Here is a 14,025-nt window from a genome sequence, read left to right as displayed (position 1 = left end):
GCATCACACAGGCTTGGCCTGGTGTGTGCTGGTGCTTGCTTAAGCATCAGTTGATGCTTGCAATGATCCAGTGAATCATCTGCAAGGCTCTGGTGAATCTATTGCTTGTGTATTTCATTCATCTGTGTTGACTTGCTTGGCTAAGTGGATAAATGATGTGAACTGCTTGCAGTTATGATCATCTTTTTAATTGTGAAAGGCTAGATGGATGCCAACCCTTGGTTGTGTACCCTAGTCCATTATTTGAACCCTTCTGGTGATGATAAGTGTGCAAGGCTTGTGATTTGGGACTATTGCAGTGGTTGAGGTGGCCTCAACAGCAGTTCTTGCTAATCAGGAAGCTCCCACCCCTGTTGGCTGGTTGTGGCTTGATGAATGCATCACTGGACAATCCCTTGTTGGATTTCCAGTGAGCTTTTCTGTTGACAAACAAAATAGGCACAGGTTGCCTATCTGTCTGATGGTAGTACTAGCTGTAGGTGCTAGGTGATTTGGGCTTGGCTAGCTATGAATCCATCCTTTGCTGGATTTCCTTAGTTGTGCCACTGATTGGACATAACTAATGTTCCCTTGGATGATTTCCTATTGGCCTCTCCCCTCTTTGCTTGCACCAAATTGCTAGTAGCCAAGTGATGATACAAATAGGGTTTCTACCCACTTTGCTTCTCTGATGCAAGTGTATGCTTATTTATGAGCAAATCAGTGTTTTGCTCCGGTTGATTTGGTTTATACCTCACTCCAGCTCCTAGATGGGTTTGTTGTTGTAGAGGATTGCTGCTATGTTGATCTTATGCTTGCCCAGCTCCTCCTTGCAAGCCTGTGATCCTTGAGTTGGTTCTGTGGTGTTTTTGGGCAGGTTGAACCGCAAAGCTGTTCTTCCTGTTCTTGTGTTTTTGATCTCTGGTGACTTACCAGTGAAGCATGTCGATGATTTGCTGGTTCTGGCGGTGGAAAAAGTTTTATACCTCCCTGGCTATGCTCTCCTGGTCGACAACAAGGCCTGGCCACACTTGGTGACACACTGACCTGTGTGTGTGTGTGTTGTGCTGCATGCACTCATGCTGACTAGCTGTTGGGCATGCACACTAGCTGTGTGAGCAGCTAGTGTGTGTGTGTGTACCAGATGCTTGGTATCTGGCTTGGTACTTGGCTGTGAGATGATCAGCTCGGCAGAGCTTGATCATATCTGCTCAATGGCCATTTTCTTTCTAACCTGCCAAGTGGCAATGCCACTTGGCATAACTTGTGATTTGCTATGTTGTATACAGGGATCAAGATGGTGATCGAATAGAGATGAAGATCATCAAGCTCAAGACTAAATGAAGATTAGCTTGTAGTTTTAGGATAGAACAATATATTGTACTTTACTTTTTCTTTTCTTTTTCTATTATTCCAATTCTTGTAATGTGTTGTATTATTCCTTTATTTCAATTGTGAATATTGTAAAGACAATGTATATTGTGTGATAATCAATAAAGCTCAAGGTTTTCTCTAATGAGCTTTACTTATTGTTTGTATTATTCATAATGTGTATTATTTATTATTTACTTAATGAATTTCCTCACAATTGAAATATAGGGTATTTATTTAATGTTTGAATTTGAAATTCAAATTCAACTTAGGGTTGAATTCAATCATGCAACTTCAATTTGAATTCAATCATGCAACTTAAGTTTGTGATGCAATATCCCTTCTCTCTTCTCCAAAACCCTAGTTTAGTTGAATAAGAGCAAGTTTGTCGCACTCTCAAAACCCTAACCCTGTAAGGTGTCAAGAGAGAAACTTGTCCCCCTTCGATGCAGTTTTGTTTTAAAAGCGCGAAATTTCCCCAGAATTTACGATGCAATGCACATCCCTTTCTAAAATCTACCCCTCGATCATCTCTAAACCTGGGACATTACAGAACTCTAGCGCCCCGACACAGATGTTTTAACAAGGACGGTGGCATAACGATCTGCGAGCTGGTGCTGCAGCAACATGGCAGCCCATGGTAGCGCTAGCCTTATCCACCCGATGCCGGAAGTGGCGAAGGAGGAGGACGAGGAGGAGGCCGAGAAAGCCACGAAGGTGGTGACGCTCCTCCGCCAGCAGCGTCTCATCGCAAGCAGTGATGACCCCGATGACAAGCCGGGATACAACGCCATGTACATGTCGTCGCAAAATGACCACAAAGCCTAAGAGGGGAACATCTAGGACATGATCGCCATGTCCATCCGCGTGAGCGGCATGCCGCTCGTTGACCTCACGCACAACGGCGATGAAGTTGGTCCCAACGACGTGGTAAAAGGAGCCCGTCGAGCCTTGCAACAAGCAGTGCATTGTGGACGACGACGACGACGACTGCAACTTCTTCTAGTACTACGATCGCTCCGGCCTCCGTCGTTAGTTTATTTTTATGTTTAAATTTAATCAAACTTCATTCAAATTCTTGTAATATATAGCAATTTTAAATGAATTCGACTATTTTTTTAAAATTTATGGTTGGGGAACATGATTGAAAACAAATGCGTCCAAAAAAGGCAACTAGCGGTGGCGTGCCCAAACACTCAATCCGGATATGATTGGGAGGACACGACTGAAGATGTTCTTAACTGTTATGCTGTCATTGTGTGATCGAGCATGTGTGGTGGTGTTCTAAAAATAAATATTTACTACTTCTTCAATTCATATTAATTGGCTTAAATTTGTTTAGATATAGATGTATCTAGCCAATAAATATATCGATAAATTTAATACATTAATTTGGGTTGGAGTGAGTTGAAATGTAGTACTCACTCCATCCATAAATAAATCTTTAGATTTATCTAAGTTTAAATGTGTATATATTGAATAGTGTCTATATACATCTAAATTTTAATACTAGATTAGAAACATTTATTTATGGACTACTTCACTCCACTTCATAATTTATCTTAATAAATCCATTTATACACTTATTTGTGAACGGAAGGAGTAACTGGAATGAAAACTTGTACTGAAAGGCGCAAACGAGGGGGAGGAGACGAGGCGAGGAGTGACGGCGCTGTGGCTATCCGACACGCGGACACGAGGTGGAGAAGGACACGAGGCGAGGACACGAGAACCCCCTTCCTCGTGCGGTGTGCGCTACAGCCCAGAGGAGTTCACTCCACCTAAAACCGCTTGCCCAAAATCGCCTCTCTCCTCTAGACCTTCAACTCCCACCGGGCCACCAGCGATCCGCCGGCCGCCTCCTCTCCTCCTCCACCTCCCCTTCCCCCGTTGCACCGGGCCACCAGCGATCCACCACCTTCTCCTCGGCTCCACCTCGGTAAGCTCTGACCCTCACGCGCGCAAGGAAAGGCCGGGTCTTTTTCTAGCATTTGCGTAGCGTCAAGTGGGTCCCGATCAACTCATGAGTTCATCTCAGTTGACTGACAGTGACTAGTGACTGTTCTGCGCTTTTCATCTTGGTTGTTTATTCTCCCGTTGTTCCCCGATTCCAATTACGTTTGTTTATTCTCGGAACAGTTTATTAATATATATTTTTATTTTTTTTGCCTCCAGTTTGGTTGCTGGAGCAGATCGATGGATCCTTCGGAACGGGATGGCGGCTCAAGGAAATCCAATAAGCCCAAATGTAATTTTTACTCCCCTACCACCTTATCTTTCATCTTTTCAGCTAAGCAGTATTTCAAGAAATTGACGCTCGTTTTGCCCTCAGATTCCAAGTTTTCCCAGCAGGAGCTTCCAGCATGCAAGCCGCTACTGACACCTAAACTTGTAACTTTATCCCAGCCACCAATTTGTTTGACCTTCAGATATACATTTTCGCTATTACACATGAAACTTAATTACGAGCTCTTTTGTCACTAGTCACTAGTGACATGTGGATATGTGCTGATATTTGGACATGAACAGGTTGTTACGATCTTCTCGCTCATGGCCGTCCTATTCATTCCGATTGGGCTTGCGGCTCTGTTCGCCTCGCTACAGGTTAGATGAAAACGGCTTTGATCATATTAGTTTTCCATGTATTCTTTACCGTGCCTTTACTGATTCCGTACCTTCGCTGTGATGCAGGTTGTCGAACTGGTGGAGAGATATGATGTAAGCTGTGTGCCCGTGGATGATAAGATCGCCTTCATTCAGAACTCCAAGATTGACAAAACGTGCAACGTCACACTGCAGGTGAGTTTGCAATGAAAATGCTCTCAGTTTCTACATGTTTATTACTTGCGATGGTTGCCCTTATTGCTTGTGATGTTAAGATGCAGTGTTTTAATATCTTGATTTCTTACTGAATCAACTGGTTTTTTATGCCTTTTAGGTGCCTAAATACATGAAGAGTCCAATCCTTGTGTATTACCAGATTGGTAACTTCTATCAAAACCATCGAAGGTATATATTAATAAGACACACATGCATTCATTTATTTCTACTACATTCCGTTGTACTGATGTTGATAGTGTCCTTTTAGAACAAATTGTGTTAACATACTCAGACCAATTGCTGCCCCCTTTTCCTAGATACGTGCGAAGTCGAAATGACAAGCAACTGCGGTATAAGAATGTTCACTTGGGAAAAGAATGTGAACCTGAAGGGCATGCCGCTGGTGGTGCTCCAATTGTTCCATGTGGACTTGCTGCTTGGAGTCTGTTCAACGACACATTTACAGTTAAGGTCAATGGGAAGACTATTGAAGTGAATAAGAAGGATATAGCTTGGAAGAGTGACAAAAAGCATAAATTCGGCAATGATATCTATCCTAGTAATTTCCAGAAGGGGCGTCTCATAGGTGGTGCTAAGCTAAACGAGAGCATACCAGTACGTGGATTTTGCCTCTTTCTTGTCACAATTTTTATTCTTGTCACAATTCCAAGAATGATATCTATCCTATTAATTCTTTATTCTTATCACGATTTTCAGTTAAGTGAGCAAGAAGATCTCATTGTTTGGATGAGAACCGCTGCCTTCCCAACTTTCAGAAAGCTATATGGCAGGATTGAAAAAGAGATCATGGCAGAGGATAATATAACAGTGGTTATACAGAATAACTACAACACATATAGCTTTGGAGGATCAAAAGCGGTGGTCTTTTCTACTGCATCTTGGATTGGAGGAAGAAATAACTTCATTGGTATTGCGTATCTGACTATTGGTGGTTTGTGCCTTTTCCTTGCTCTCGGGTTCACAGTTTTGTACATGGTTAAGGCAAGGTATGTTTCGTGATTCGCTCAATTCAACTTGTAATTAAAGGGAATACGTCTACAGCACCTGAACTTGTTGATGCTGGACAGGAAACAACGACGACAGTAGTTCACCTGTGGTACAATTTGACGGCGCAGGCGAGCTGCAGATCCCATACTGGAACGAGAGTTTGTATCAACAACGCAAAAGTAGGGTTTTTTTTTTTTTTTTTGGAGCTTGGTCCTTCAGTAACAACAGAAATGAGACAGAATATTGCGTATCCAGTGTAGTGCCAGATCCTTATAATACAGTGGTCGCTCGGAACAACAACAACCTTGCCTATCCAATAAGAATAGGTTAATTAGCACAAGCAGATTTAGTAATGTACCGTCACAAATTGGTACAATCTGGGGAATTGTGTGCCTTGCCAAAACAATAAGAGAACGAATTTGCATAAAATAAAAGAAAACAAGATGGAGATATGTGGCTCTGTGTGACAATCTATCTCTTATCATCGTACTAGACCATGAATTGCGCGAGCCTGTCCATCTAAAGGGATGAGTGATAATAATGTTAAGCAAATTAAATAGTAGACACATTTTTGTAAAAATCTGAATAATTTGAATTACAATGTCTTGATACAGAGCAAATAAGTTACTCCCTCTGTGGCGCTGATTTAGTAGATTGAAGGGAGTAGAACATTTTATCTGTTAAAAGGCTAAAATGTTCCAATCTTCCACACAATTCAATTCCTCTTAACTAAACAACCCTCTACATTTTGTTTTTCTATTGAAACAAATGTAGCCAACTTGAATTAAAAGCAAGCTCTCTTGATCTTTGTTCGAACATGCCCTGTAGTTTTGAACGAGGCTTCGACAGCAACAAGGAGTAGTCAAACACTCATTTAGACAATCTTCGAGATATTAATGGCAACTATCTTGTTACCATTTTTACATCTACGGTCCTTGGTCTTCATCTACAATTGTTGCATGGGTGGTTGCCAGTATACCTCATATCTTCTAGATATTAATGGAAATATCTTGTTTCCATTTTTACTCCTACGGTCAGTTGTCATCATGTACACATGTTGCATGTGCGATTGCCAGCACAACACAAATCAAATCAATTAAAAGGCATATAATTACAACATTATTGGATGATTAAATCACACATGCTATAAATGCTGCAGTGCAAGGCATGCTCAGTCCCACCGATGGAGAACGTCAAAGACACATTCACCATGAAGGTCATCCTGATCCTCCTCGTCATCCTTCCACCCCTCCACATGGCTGCCGCCGTATCTTGTGCCTCAACGTGCCACATGTCAGCACCAGGGTTGTCTGCATCAACGCTTGCTTGATGCATGAAGCTCCTTTACGGGAGTTGCATCGACGCTATTCGACGCGGCGATATCGACCTATCCGCGTCCCACATGAAGGAGACCACCATGTACGCGGTCCTCGCCACGAACCATGCATGGGATGATTCCTACGGGGACACCCTTAAGGCTTTGAGCTTCCAATTCCAGCAAAATAAGACTATAAGTCACTCTCCTACATAGAAGGGCGAAGCCTACATGGCCACATGGGCTGTCTGGGTGACTATACCGTGGCGAGCAATTCCATATCCCTCATCATCAATGGTTGTCTGAGTAACTTATCAACATTTACCAAAGCGGAATGACGAGCCTGGCGAGATGCAGGGACCGCATGTTTGTTCTGTGGATGAAGGTGCCACTCCTGTACCCCAAGGTTGAGCGTGACAGGAACAACGTCGTGATGGCCTACTTGCTTGGTAAGCTGCTAGTAGGCCTATGAGTGCAGTATACTAGATGTGTCCCAGTGTGTAGACCAAGAGCAATAATCAATAAAACCAGTGATTCGCTACACGATTTTATATGTGTATGTCTACCGTTTACGTGCCTGTCCTGTCAGACTATGCATCTGAAGTTTTTTCCGGGAAATAGATCTATGTGTCGCCAAGGAGATCGAGAACAGTAATTGGATCCGTTCTATCGCGCGTCTATCCACCCCCATCTAACTATCACAGTACATTGAAATATGGGACACCATCCAAAATCTGCATGACCATCCGGTCTTCATCACTTAGGTCCATGAACCCCAACGTACTTTACTCCGTGAGCTCGGCATACCATGCGCAATTCATTGGCTGCCACCCTTAGCTTCATAACCCAGAAAAAATATGGGATGCCCACGTTGAGCCCAAGTGCAAGTTGTTCGTTTGGTTGGCCCTACATGGAAAACTGCTGACGGTCGACATGCTCTGGATACGGCTGGTCACTTATGCAAGGTTTGCCCATTCACCACTGTGGAAATTTTGTTCAGTCATGGTAAAGTGCAGACTCCCAACTCCCAAGTCCACGGACAGACCTTTCCAAACATATCGGAATGGTGGGATAAGCTCATCAATGGGAGACCCACGGAGCAGCGCACCATCAGTAGGAGGTGCTTTAGAGCATCCTTAACAGACACTACGGGAACAACCGGCTACACCGACGGCCCCGCACCGTCGGCACAGTAAGGTTCACCGTCGGCACAGGCTCTGCCGACGGTCACCGTCGGCGTCTCCCCGTCGGCACAGCAGGCGTCGGGGTCTGCGCACGCACCGTCGGCGTAGCAGGTCACCGTCGGCACAGTCGTACGCCGACGGCTGGACGGTGGCCGTCGGCCGCCCCATCGTCGGCAGAGCCAACCAGCCGTCACGCCGGCTGCCGTCAACGTCCCCAGCTGTGCCGACGGTGTAACCGTCGGCACAGTTTTCCTTTTTTTTTCCCAGAACTGGCGGCAAAACAGTAGCATTCAACCTGGAAAAAGCGCGCGAAACCTGGGCCGGCTGTGCCGACGGTGTCACCGTCGGCACAGACCCTGCCATTTGGCACAGCTATGGGCCTGTGCCGACGGTAGCCGGCCCAGTTTTTTTCTGATTTTTGCCATTTTGGCTCAATTTGCTCAGAAAATCGCACAAAATGCACATATTATAACATTGAATATCCAGTAACATATATAGCACCATATAGCACAAAGATATCACCGTATAGCACCAAATCTCACAAATATAGCATCAAATCTCACAAATAGCACAAATATAGCATACAAGACCATGGTACATACACGGGATCCACTACAAAGATGGAGCGTGTCATCATGTGCTAGTACAATGTAGAAACTATGATGGTGCACCACCCGAGTGACGATCTAGCTCCAGACGATCTAGCTCCGAGTGGGTGAAGTGAGGCCGCTGTATTTCGACGGTGCTCGGGGAGGTAGAACCACGACGAGAGCCACCGGAAGCAGAACCATGCCGAGGTTCGGCAGAAGCACCAGGAGAACAGCGACCGGGGTGCATCGGCGTACCATCAGGAGCGTCGTTCCCGGATTCTCCCAATCCCTACATGTTGGAGGGAGTTAGCAACTTAGCCATGTCACACCAAGTTACCAACTTAGCCAAGTTAGCAACTTACCGGGGTCAACTGACGCTGACGCTTGTACATGATATAGAACTCCTCCTTGGACGGGAACACTGGCGTCGGCCCCGGATGAGGTGGCTCTGGGAGTGGTTCCTCTCGCACTCCAGTCATCATGAACCGAGTGAAACTCTGCAAGAAACGGGAGAGATAGCTCAGATTCAAACATGGGGACTTATGATGTTTTGCAACCATAGAGATTGAAACTTACCGCCATCTGGTTGCTCGTCCACTGGACATAGGCATCTTTCACAAGGTCATGCTCCTTAATCTTCTCGAGATACTCCTCGTAAGCTACTGCATAGGCCTCCTCGAGCTGAATCTACAATTTCAGAAATAATGCGTCTCATCAACATAGCCATTCAGGAACAAGAGTCAAAACAGAGGATGAAAGTGTGGATGACTTACATCTACCTCTACCCGAGAACGGCATGTAGTCCGCGAGGAGGTAGCGTAGCTGCCGGAGGGGAGGGTAGCCTTGATCTGCGTGAAGTTCCTCGAGGCTTGAAACCCCCAGAAGGCGGGCGGGACGTCCATGCGGCTGGCCGGACCCCGCCATCATCGCCACCTCGTCGACCGGCTCGGTCATAGGGTCCTCCACCTCTGGATGGAGCTTGGCGTACTCCTCGCCGATCTTTCCTTGTTCTCTTTGGCCTTGCCGTAGTACATCTCGTGCGCGGGCCGAGGCTCGTTCGGACGGGCGTCACCAGCTTCATGTGCGTCCACGCTTCCATCTCACCAAGTTCCCTCCCGAGCTTCTTCCCCTGCATCACAAAAGAAATGTTATGCATATCATCGAAAATCAAAAAATGCAGCTTGTTCCATTTTTATATGTACCAGACGCTCCCGATAGCGATCGGTGCTGCTGCTCCCCGCAGTGTGTGTTCCCTGATTCCCACGGTTGGCCTTGTTCCGGTCGCTCACGGCCTTGAAATCGGGGTTTTCGCCGACCCAATTCTTGACCAACTCCATGAAGGCGGCCCTCTTATTATTATCAGCCCAATGTGGTACAACCTGCAAAATCAAAACTCATTTGAAGAACAAACAATATAGTTGCAAGTTAGCCGCAGTACATAGAATCGCATTGACAATTACTTACCGACATGAAGTCCTCTATCGTCATAGCCGGGGCGAGTCCCTGCACAATCTCAGGCTTTGTGTACCTTACGCCCTGCTCAGCATAGAAGTGGCCGATGCACGTGATCCTCTGGTTGTACCACTGCTGCCGTGTCAACTTCCGACACATGTTACGGAGCACCACGTCCGCCCTCTCCTTATGCTCGCCGCCACCCTATAATTGCGCTGCAATCAAGCATAACGTAAAGTGTGAGAGGCATGAGTTATCACGGTGGGGTTATCAACTACATATGAACGAAACCCAAAGAGTATGCATTACGTACCCAAAACTTCTTGATCACGGCGTCGGCGGCGGAAGTAAAGCCAGGGTAAGGCGCTATCTCAAAGTCTTCTCAAGTGTAGGCTAGCTTGGACTCGCCCCCAAGGACCGGAGTGTACATCCCCGGCCAGTACTTCCTAATAGCAGCTCCAATCAGACTCCCTGGCACGCGGACATTCTTCCCCGTGTATGTGAAATTCCTGCACAATTATCAAACATTAGAAAATGCTAAGTGTCATAACGAAAATGAAATCACCTTACTACTTACTCTATCTTTCCTGGGACAAGGAGCCACTTCTCATCCTCCGTAGCAGGTTCCTTACTCTCATCGGGAACCTGCGCTTCCCCACGAATCCGCAACTTCTTCGGAGCCATCTCCGTCGAAGCCTCCTCGTCCCTAGACTCCTCCTCCTCCTCCCTAGTGTCCTCCTCCTCCTCCCTAGTGTCCTCCTCCTCATCCATAGACTGTGAAGCCACTGAGCCAGAAGCAGAGGGAATGTCAGCTAGAAGGAGCTGTGCATCCCCCCCTCGTCCTCCAGCTCGTCCTCCCCCTCGTCCTCCAGCTCGTCCTCCCCCTCGTCCTCCAGCTCGTCCTCCCCCTCGTCCTCCCCGTCCTCCGTCTGCGTCTTCGTAACGCCGGGTGGGAACAATGGGTCTTCCACTCCGTCTGGAAGCACCCGGCCTTGGCTTCCGCTGATGCATCTGATCAAGGAAGGAGCTCGATGATGCCTTCCGTCCGCTCATATTGGGCAATTACCTGCATAAGAAAAGAGAAAATAATTAATAAGCATGTTGAAAATGAGTAAACACTAAGCATAATGACAAATATAGGTACTAAGCATAATGAAAAATGTAGGTATTAAGCATAATGACAAATGTATGTATTAAGCATAATGATATTGTAGGTACTAAGCATAATGACAAATGTATGTATTAAGCATAATGATAATGTAGGTACTAAGCATAAAAGACCCTCACCATTCATCACCACTCTCATCTCTAGGCATTGGGTTCTCAGCCTCACTATCAAAATCAGTATCATATGAGTATTCATGGTCGGCATTGGGTTCCGGTTGAGTCTCGACAATGTTGTCTTTGTTCGCATGGCGCTTGGTGAGCATAGCTATGTCCTTCAGGTCCACCACGGTCTCACCACGCATTTGTACATCGTTGTGGAGATCCTGAAGACCTATGTCTATTTGAAGAGCCCCGAACTGCTCTTCCTCTTGATAGAAAATTCCCTCATATGTTACCGGGTCAATGTTGTTGTAATCGTCCTCGGAGGGGATGGGTAGCTTACCATGTGGCGATACCTGGAACACGACTTCCCAGCCCATGAGTTCCTCATTCTGACATGGGTAGGACAAATAATAAACTTGCTTGGTTTGGTGAGCCACAACATAGACGTCGGATCCGCTGTAGGTGGTTGTAGGCCTAACTTTAACTAAACCAATGGAGGGGGTGCTTCTCATTCCACCGTGTGGGTCAAACCAGTGGCATTTGAACACAAAGAGCTTGAGTTCTATGTTTGCGTTGTTGAACGTCAACTCGTATACCTTTTGTAACCTTCCATAGTAATCAAGATCATCGGCTCCGCGAGTGTAGACCCCAGTATTTATTGTTTTTGCATTAGGCCGGTTCTTCTGGTGAAACTCCGTATGGAAGCGATACCCATTTACATCATACTTCTCATGCGTATGGACTCTACGGTTAAAACCCTGGAAACGCATCTCAACTCATCTCATCATCTCAACGTTGGGATCAGCTCCCTACAAGTTCAGTTCAGATTATTTTGTGCATTAGTTGCGTGTAATAAGACAAGTCACGGATTGCAAAGTAAGAGGAACATTTGAGAAATTACTTTTTCATGGAACCAGTTCACGAAGCTTTTATTTAAGGGCGGGGCACCCTCTTTCAGAAGAGTGTACCACTGCGTGGGAGTGGGACCATTTCTTCCTGACCACATTTCATCATGGAATTGGCTGAAAGGAGAAAATACGTATTAGACCAAAACCAAGTTACTGGTTGCAAAGTAATTGGTTCATCATTTTACCTCATGAAATCGACCACTTCCTCCATGTTCATAAGCACGTAAAGCATTATGCAATCCTTCTCTTCTGGCGAAATGTTCTCCACTTTTGAGGCACCGGCCTTGCCACCGGGATATTTGAAGAGCAAGAGCTTTGGGTCACGGTTGGGCTCATCGGAATTGTACCGAGCGACCGGGTTATGCTTAGTGGGCACATCATTGGCATAGTACATTGTCGTGGCGTCTGCCATCTCATGGAGGAGAGTTGCCTCAGCTATGCATGCTTCAATCTTATTTTTGTTTCCACATTTGTACCGAATATATTTGAACTCCCTCTCAATACAAAACTGCCAACGATACTGCACCGGTCCCCCAAGAGTGCCTCTTTGGCGAGATGCACGATGAGATGTAACATCGGAGTGAAGAAGCACAGGGGAATATCATCTCTAACTTGCATAGCATGTCCGGCACTTGATCCCGCAGCTTCTCAATCACCTCGGTACATATCTGCTTAGCACAGACCGTGCGGAAAAAATGGCTCACCTCCGCAAGCACTCGCCAGACATGATCGGGGAGATACCCTCGAAGCATCACCGGCATCAGCCGCTCAATCCATATATGATAGTCGTGACTCTTGAGCCCGTTTATTTTTCCTGTAGCAAGATTGACTCCCTTACTCATATTCGAACAATAACCATCAGGGAACATCACGTCATATTTGAGCCACGTAACTCCCGCCTGCTTGACGGCGCTATCAAGACAGTACTTGGCATGCGGCTTTAACCAACCTTTTCGATTGCCCTCAGGAGGCTGCATGTGTAGAGCCACCCTGTCACATATCTCCTCAATATCGACTCTAGCTGAAACATTATCCCTTGACTTGCCTGGTATGTTGCAGCAGGTGTTAAGGAATGCCTCCCCACAATTCTTTTCGGTGTGCATCATATCGATATTATGGGGAAGTTCAAGGTCCTTGTAATACTCGAGCTCATATGCCCGCTATGTGAGTCCAGTTGTGCGTTTTACCATATCCCTCAAATTGGTGGCCGGGTTCCTTACTAGGCTGGAGAGCACGTAGCTCAGCATCAACAGTTGCACCATTGAACTTTGGTATTTCTTTATGTTCAAGCACAACTACGCCTTTCGTGAAGTTTTTCTTGTCAGATCTGAACCGATGCCCTGGACTGAGGAACTTGCGGTGTTTGTCAAAGGCAACATATTTGTGTCCAGCTTTTAGGTACCTGAATTCTAGTTCATGCCTGCACACTGGGCATGGAAACTTACCAGCTGTACTATGCCCACAGAATAGGGCGTACCCGGGTAGGTCATGCATCGAATAGTGGAACCAAACTTTCATGATGAAGTTTCTCTTTGATGCTCGGTCGTATGTCAATGTACCGTGATGCCACGAGTGGTGCAAATCATCCACAAGTGGTTGCATTAAGACACTCAATTTCTTCCCTGGATATTCAGGCCCTAGAAGGATCATCGACAAGAATATGTTCTTCCTTTGCATTACGACTCCGGGAGGGAGATTGAGCGGAATAACAAACACGGGCCAGCAGCTGTACGCGGCAGTCGACATACCATATGGGTTGAATCCATCGGTTGCTATCGCAATTCTAACATTCCGAGCCTCACTTGCCTCATTTGGGTGCTTTTCATCGAAGTGCTTCCATGATTGACCATCAGATGGATGTACCATGGGTACCCATTTCTTCTCGTCTTGCAATCTTATCCCGGTCTTATGCCATGTCATCTGCTTGGCAGTCTCCTCGAACATGTAAAGCCGCTGGATTCTTTTGATGAATGGGAGATAACGAAGAATCTTTATGGCTACTTTTGTCTGCCTCTTCTGACCATTGCCTACATCTACCTCATGATACCTAGAGTGACCACACTTGGCACAGTACTTGTCATCCGCATAGTCTTTCCAAAACAAAAGGCAAAGTTTTGGACAGACATCAT

General features: G+C 45.9%; 2 protein-coding genes and 1 long non-coding RNA gene across 3 annotated transcripts; 1 reads left to right on the top strand and 2 right to left on the bottom strand.

Annotated features, from left to right (window-relative positions):
* The first annotated feature begins 3,111 nt into the window (after nucleotides 1–3,111).
* Nucleotides 3,112–5,518, top strand: LOC127297332 (ALA-interacting subunit 1). Its single transcript, XM_051327627.2, has 9 exons — nucleotides 3,112–3,289; nucleotides 3,526–3,598; nucleotides 3,683–3,741; nucleotides 3,880–3,954; nucleotides 4,042–4,149; nucleotides 4,289–4,359; nucleotides 4,488–4,785; nucleotides 4,888–5,177; nucleotides 5,259–5,518. The coding sequence occupies exons 2-9, from the start codon at nucleotides 3,547–3,549 to the stop codon at nucleotides 5,275–5,277; spliced, it is 972 nt and encodes a 323-aa protein (XP_051183587.1). The 5' UTR covers nucleotides 3,112–3,289; nucleotides 3,526–3,546; the 3' UTR covers nucleotides 5,278–5,518.
* Nucleotides 5,519–8,358: 2,840 nt separating this feature from the next.
* LOC139830283 (uncharacterized) lies at nucleotides 8,359–8,923 on the bottom strand. Its single transcript, XR_011742249.1, has 3 exons — nucleotides 8,844–8,923; nucleotides 8,630–8,764; nucleotides 8,359–8,556 (listed from the first exon to the last, which is right to left on the bottom strand). It is a non-coding gene; the product is annotated as an uncharacterized lncRNA (long non-coding RNA).
* A 267-nt stretch (nucleotides 8,924–9,190) lies between these two features.
* On the bottom strand, nucleotides 9,191–9,884 carry LOC139830356 (uncharacterized). The gene is made up of 4 exons (XM_071818360.1): nucleotides 9,732–9,884; nucleotides 9,470–9,646; nucleotides 9,287–9,396; nucleotides 9,191–9,200 (listed from the first exon to the last, which is right to left on the bottom strand). Exons 1-4 carry the CDS (start codon nucleotides 9,876–9,878, stop codon nucleotides 9,191–9,193), a joined length of 444 nt encoding a protein of 147 aa, XP_071674461.1. The 5' UTR covers nucleotides 9,879–9,884.
* Nucleotides 9,885–14,025: the final 4,141 nt, after the last annotated feature.

The sequence above is a fragment of the Lolium perenne genome, chromosome 4, assembly GCF_019359855.2.
Source record: "Lolium perenne isolate Kyuss_39 chromosome 4, Kyuss_2.0, whole genome shotgun sequence".
Taxonomy (NCBI): domain Eukaryota; kingdom Viridiplantae; phylum Streptophyta; class Magnoliopsida; order Poales; family Poaceae; genus Lolium; species Lolium perenne.
This window is presented reverse-complemented; position numbering and strand designations above follow the sequence as displayed.

Excerpts from the sequence above, each read along its gene's own strand:
- LOC127297332 (XM_051327627.2), top strand. The coding sequence starts at position 3,547 with ATGGATCCTTCGGAACGGGATGGCGGCTCAAGGAAATCCAATAAGCCC. Across the intron at positions 3,599-3,682 it reads GAAATCCAATAAGCCCAAAT|ATTCCAAGTTTTCCCAGCAG; the intron begins GTAATTTTTACT and ends TTTTGCCCTCAG. Across the intron at positions 4,786-4,887 it reads AGCTAAACGAGAGCATACCA|TTAAGTGAGCAAGAAGATCT; the intron begins GTACGTGGATTT and ends CACGATTTTCAG.
- LOC139830356 (XM_071818360.1), bottom strand. The coding sequence starts at position 9,878 with ATGTGTCGGAAGTTGACACGGCAGCAGTGGTACAACCAGAGGATCACG. Across the intron at positions 9,647-9,731 it reads CGATAGAGGACTTCATGTCG|GTTGTACCACATTGGGCTGA; the intron begins GTAAGTAATTGT and ends TTGATTTTGCAG. Across the intron at positions 9,397-9,469 it reads ATCGCTATCGGGAGCGTCTG|GGGAAGAAGCTCGGGAGGGA; the intron begins GTACATATAAAA and ends TTTGTGATGCAG.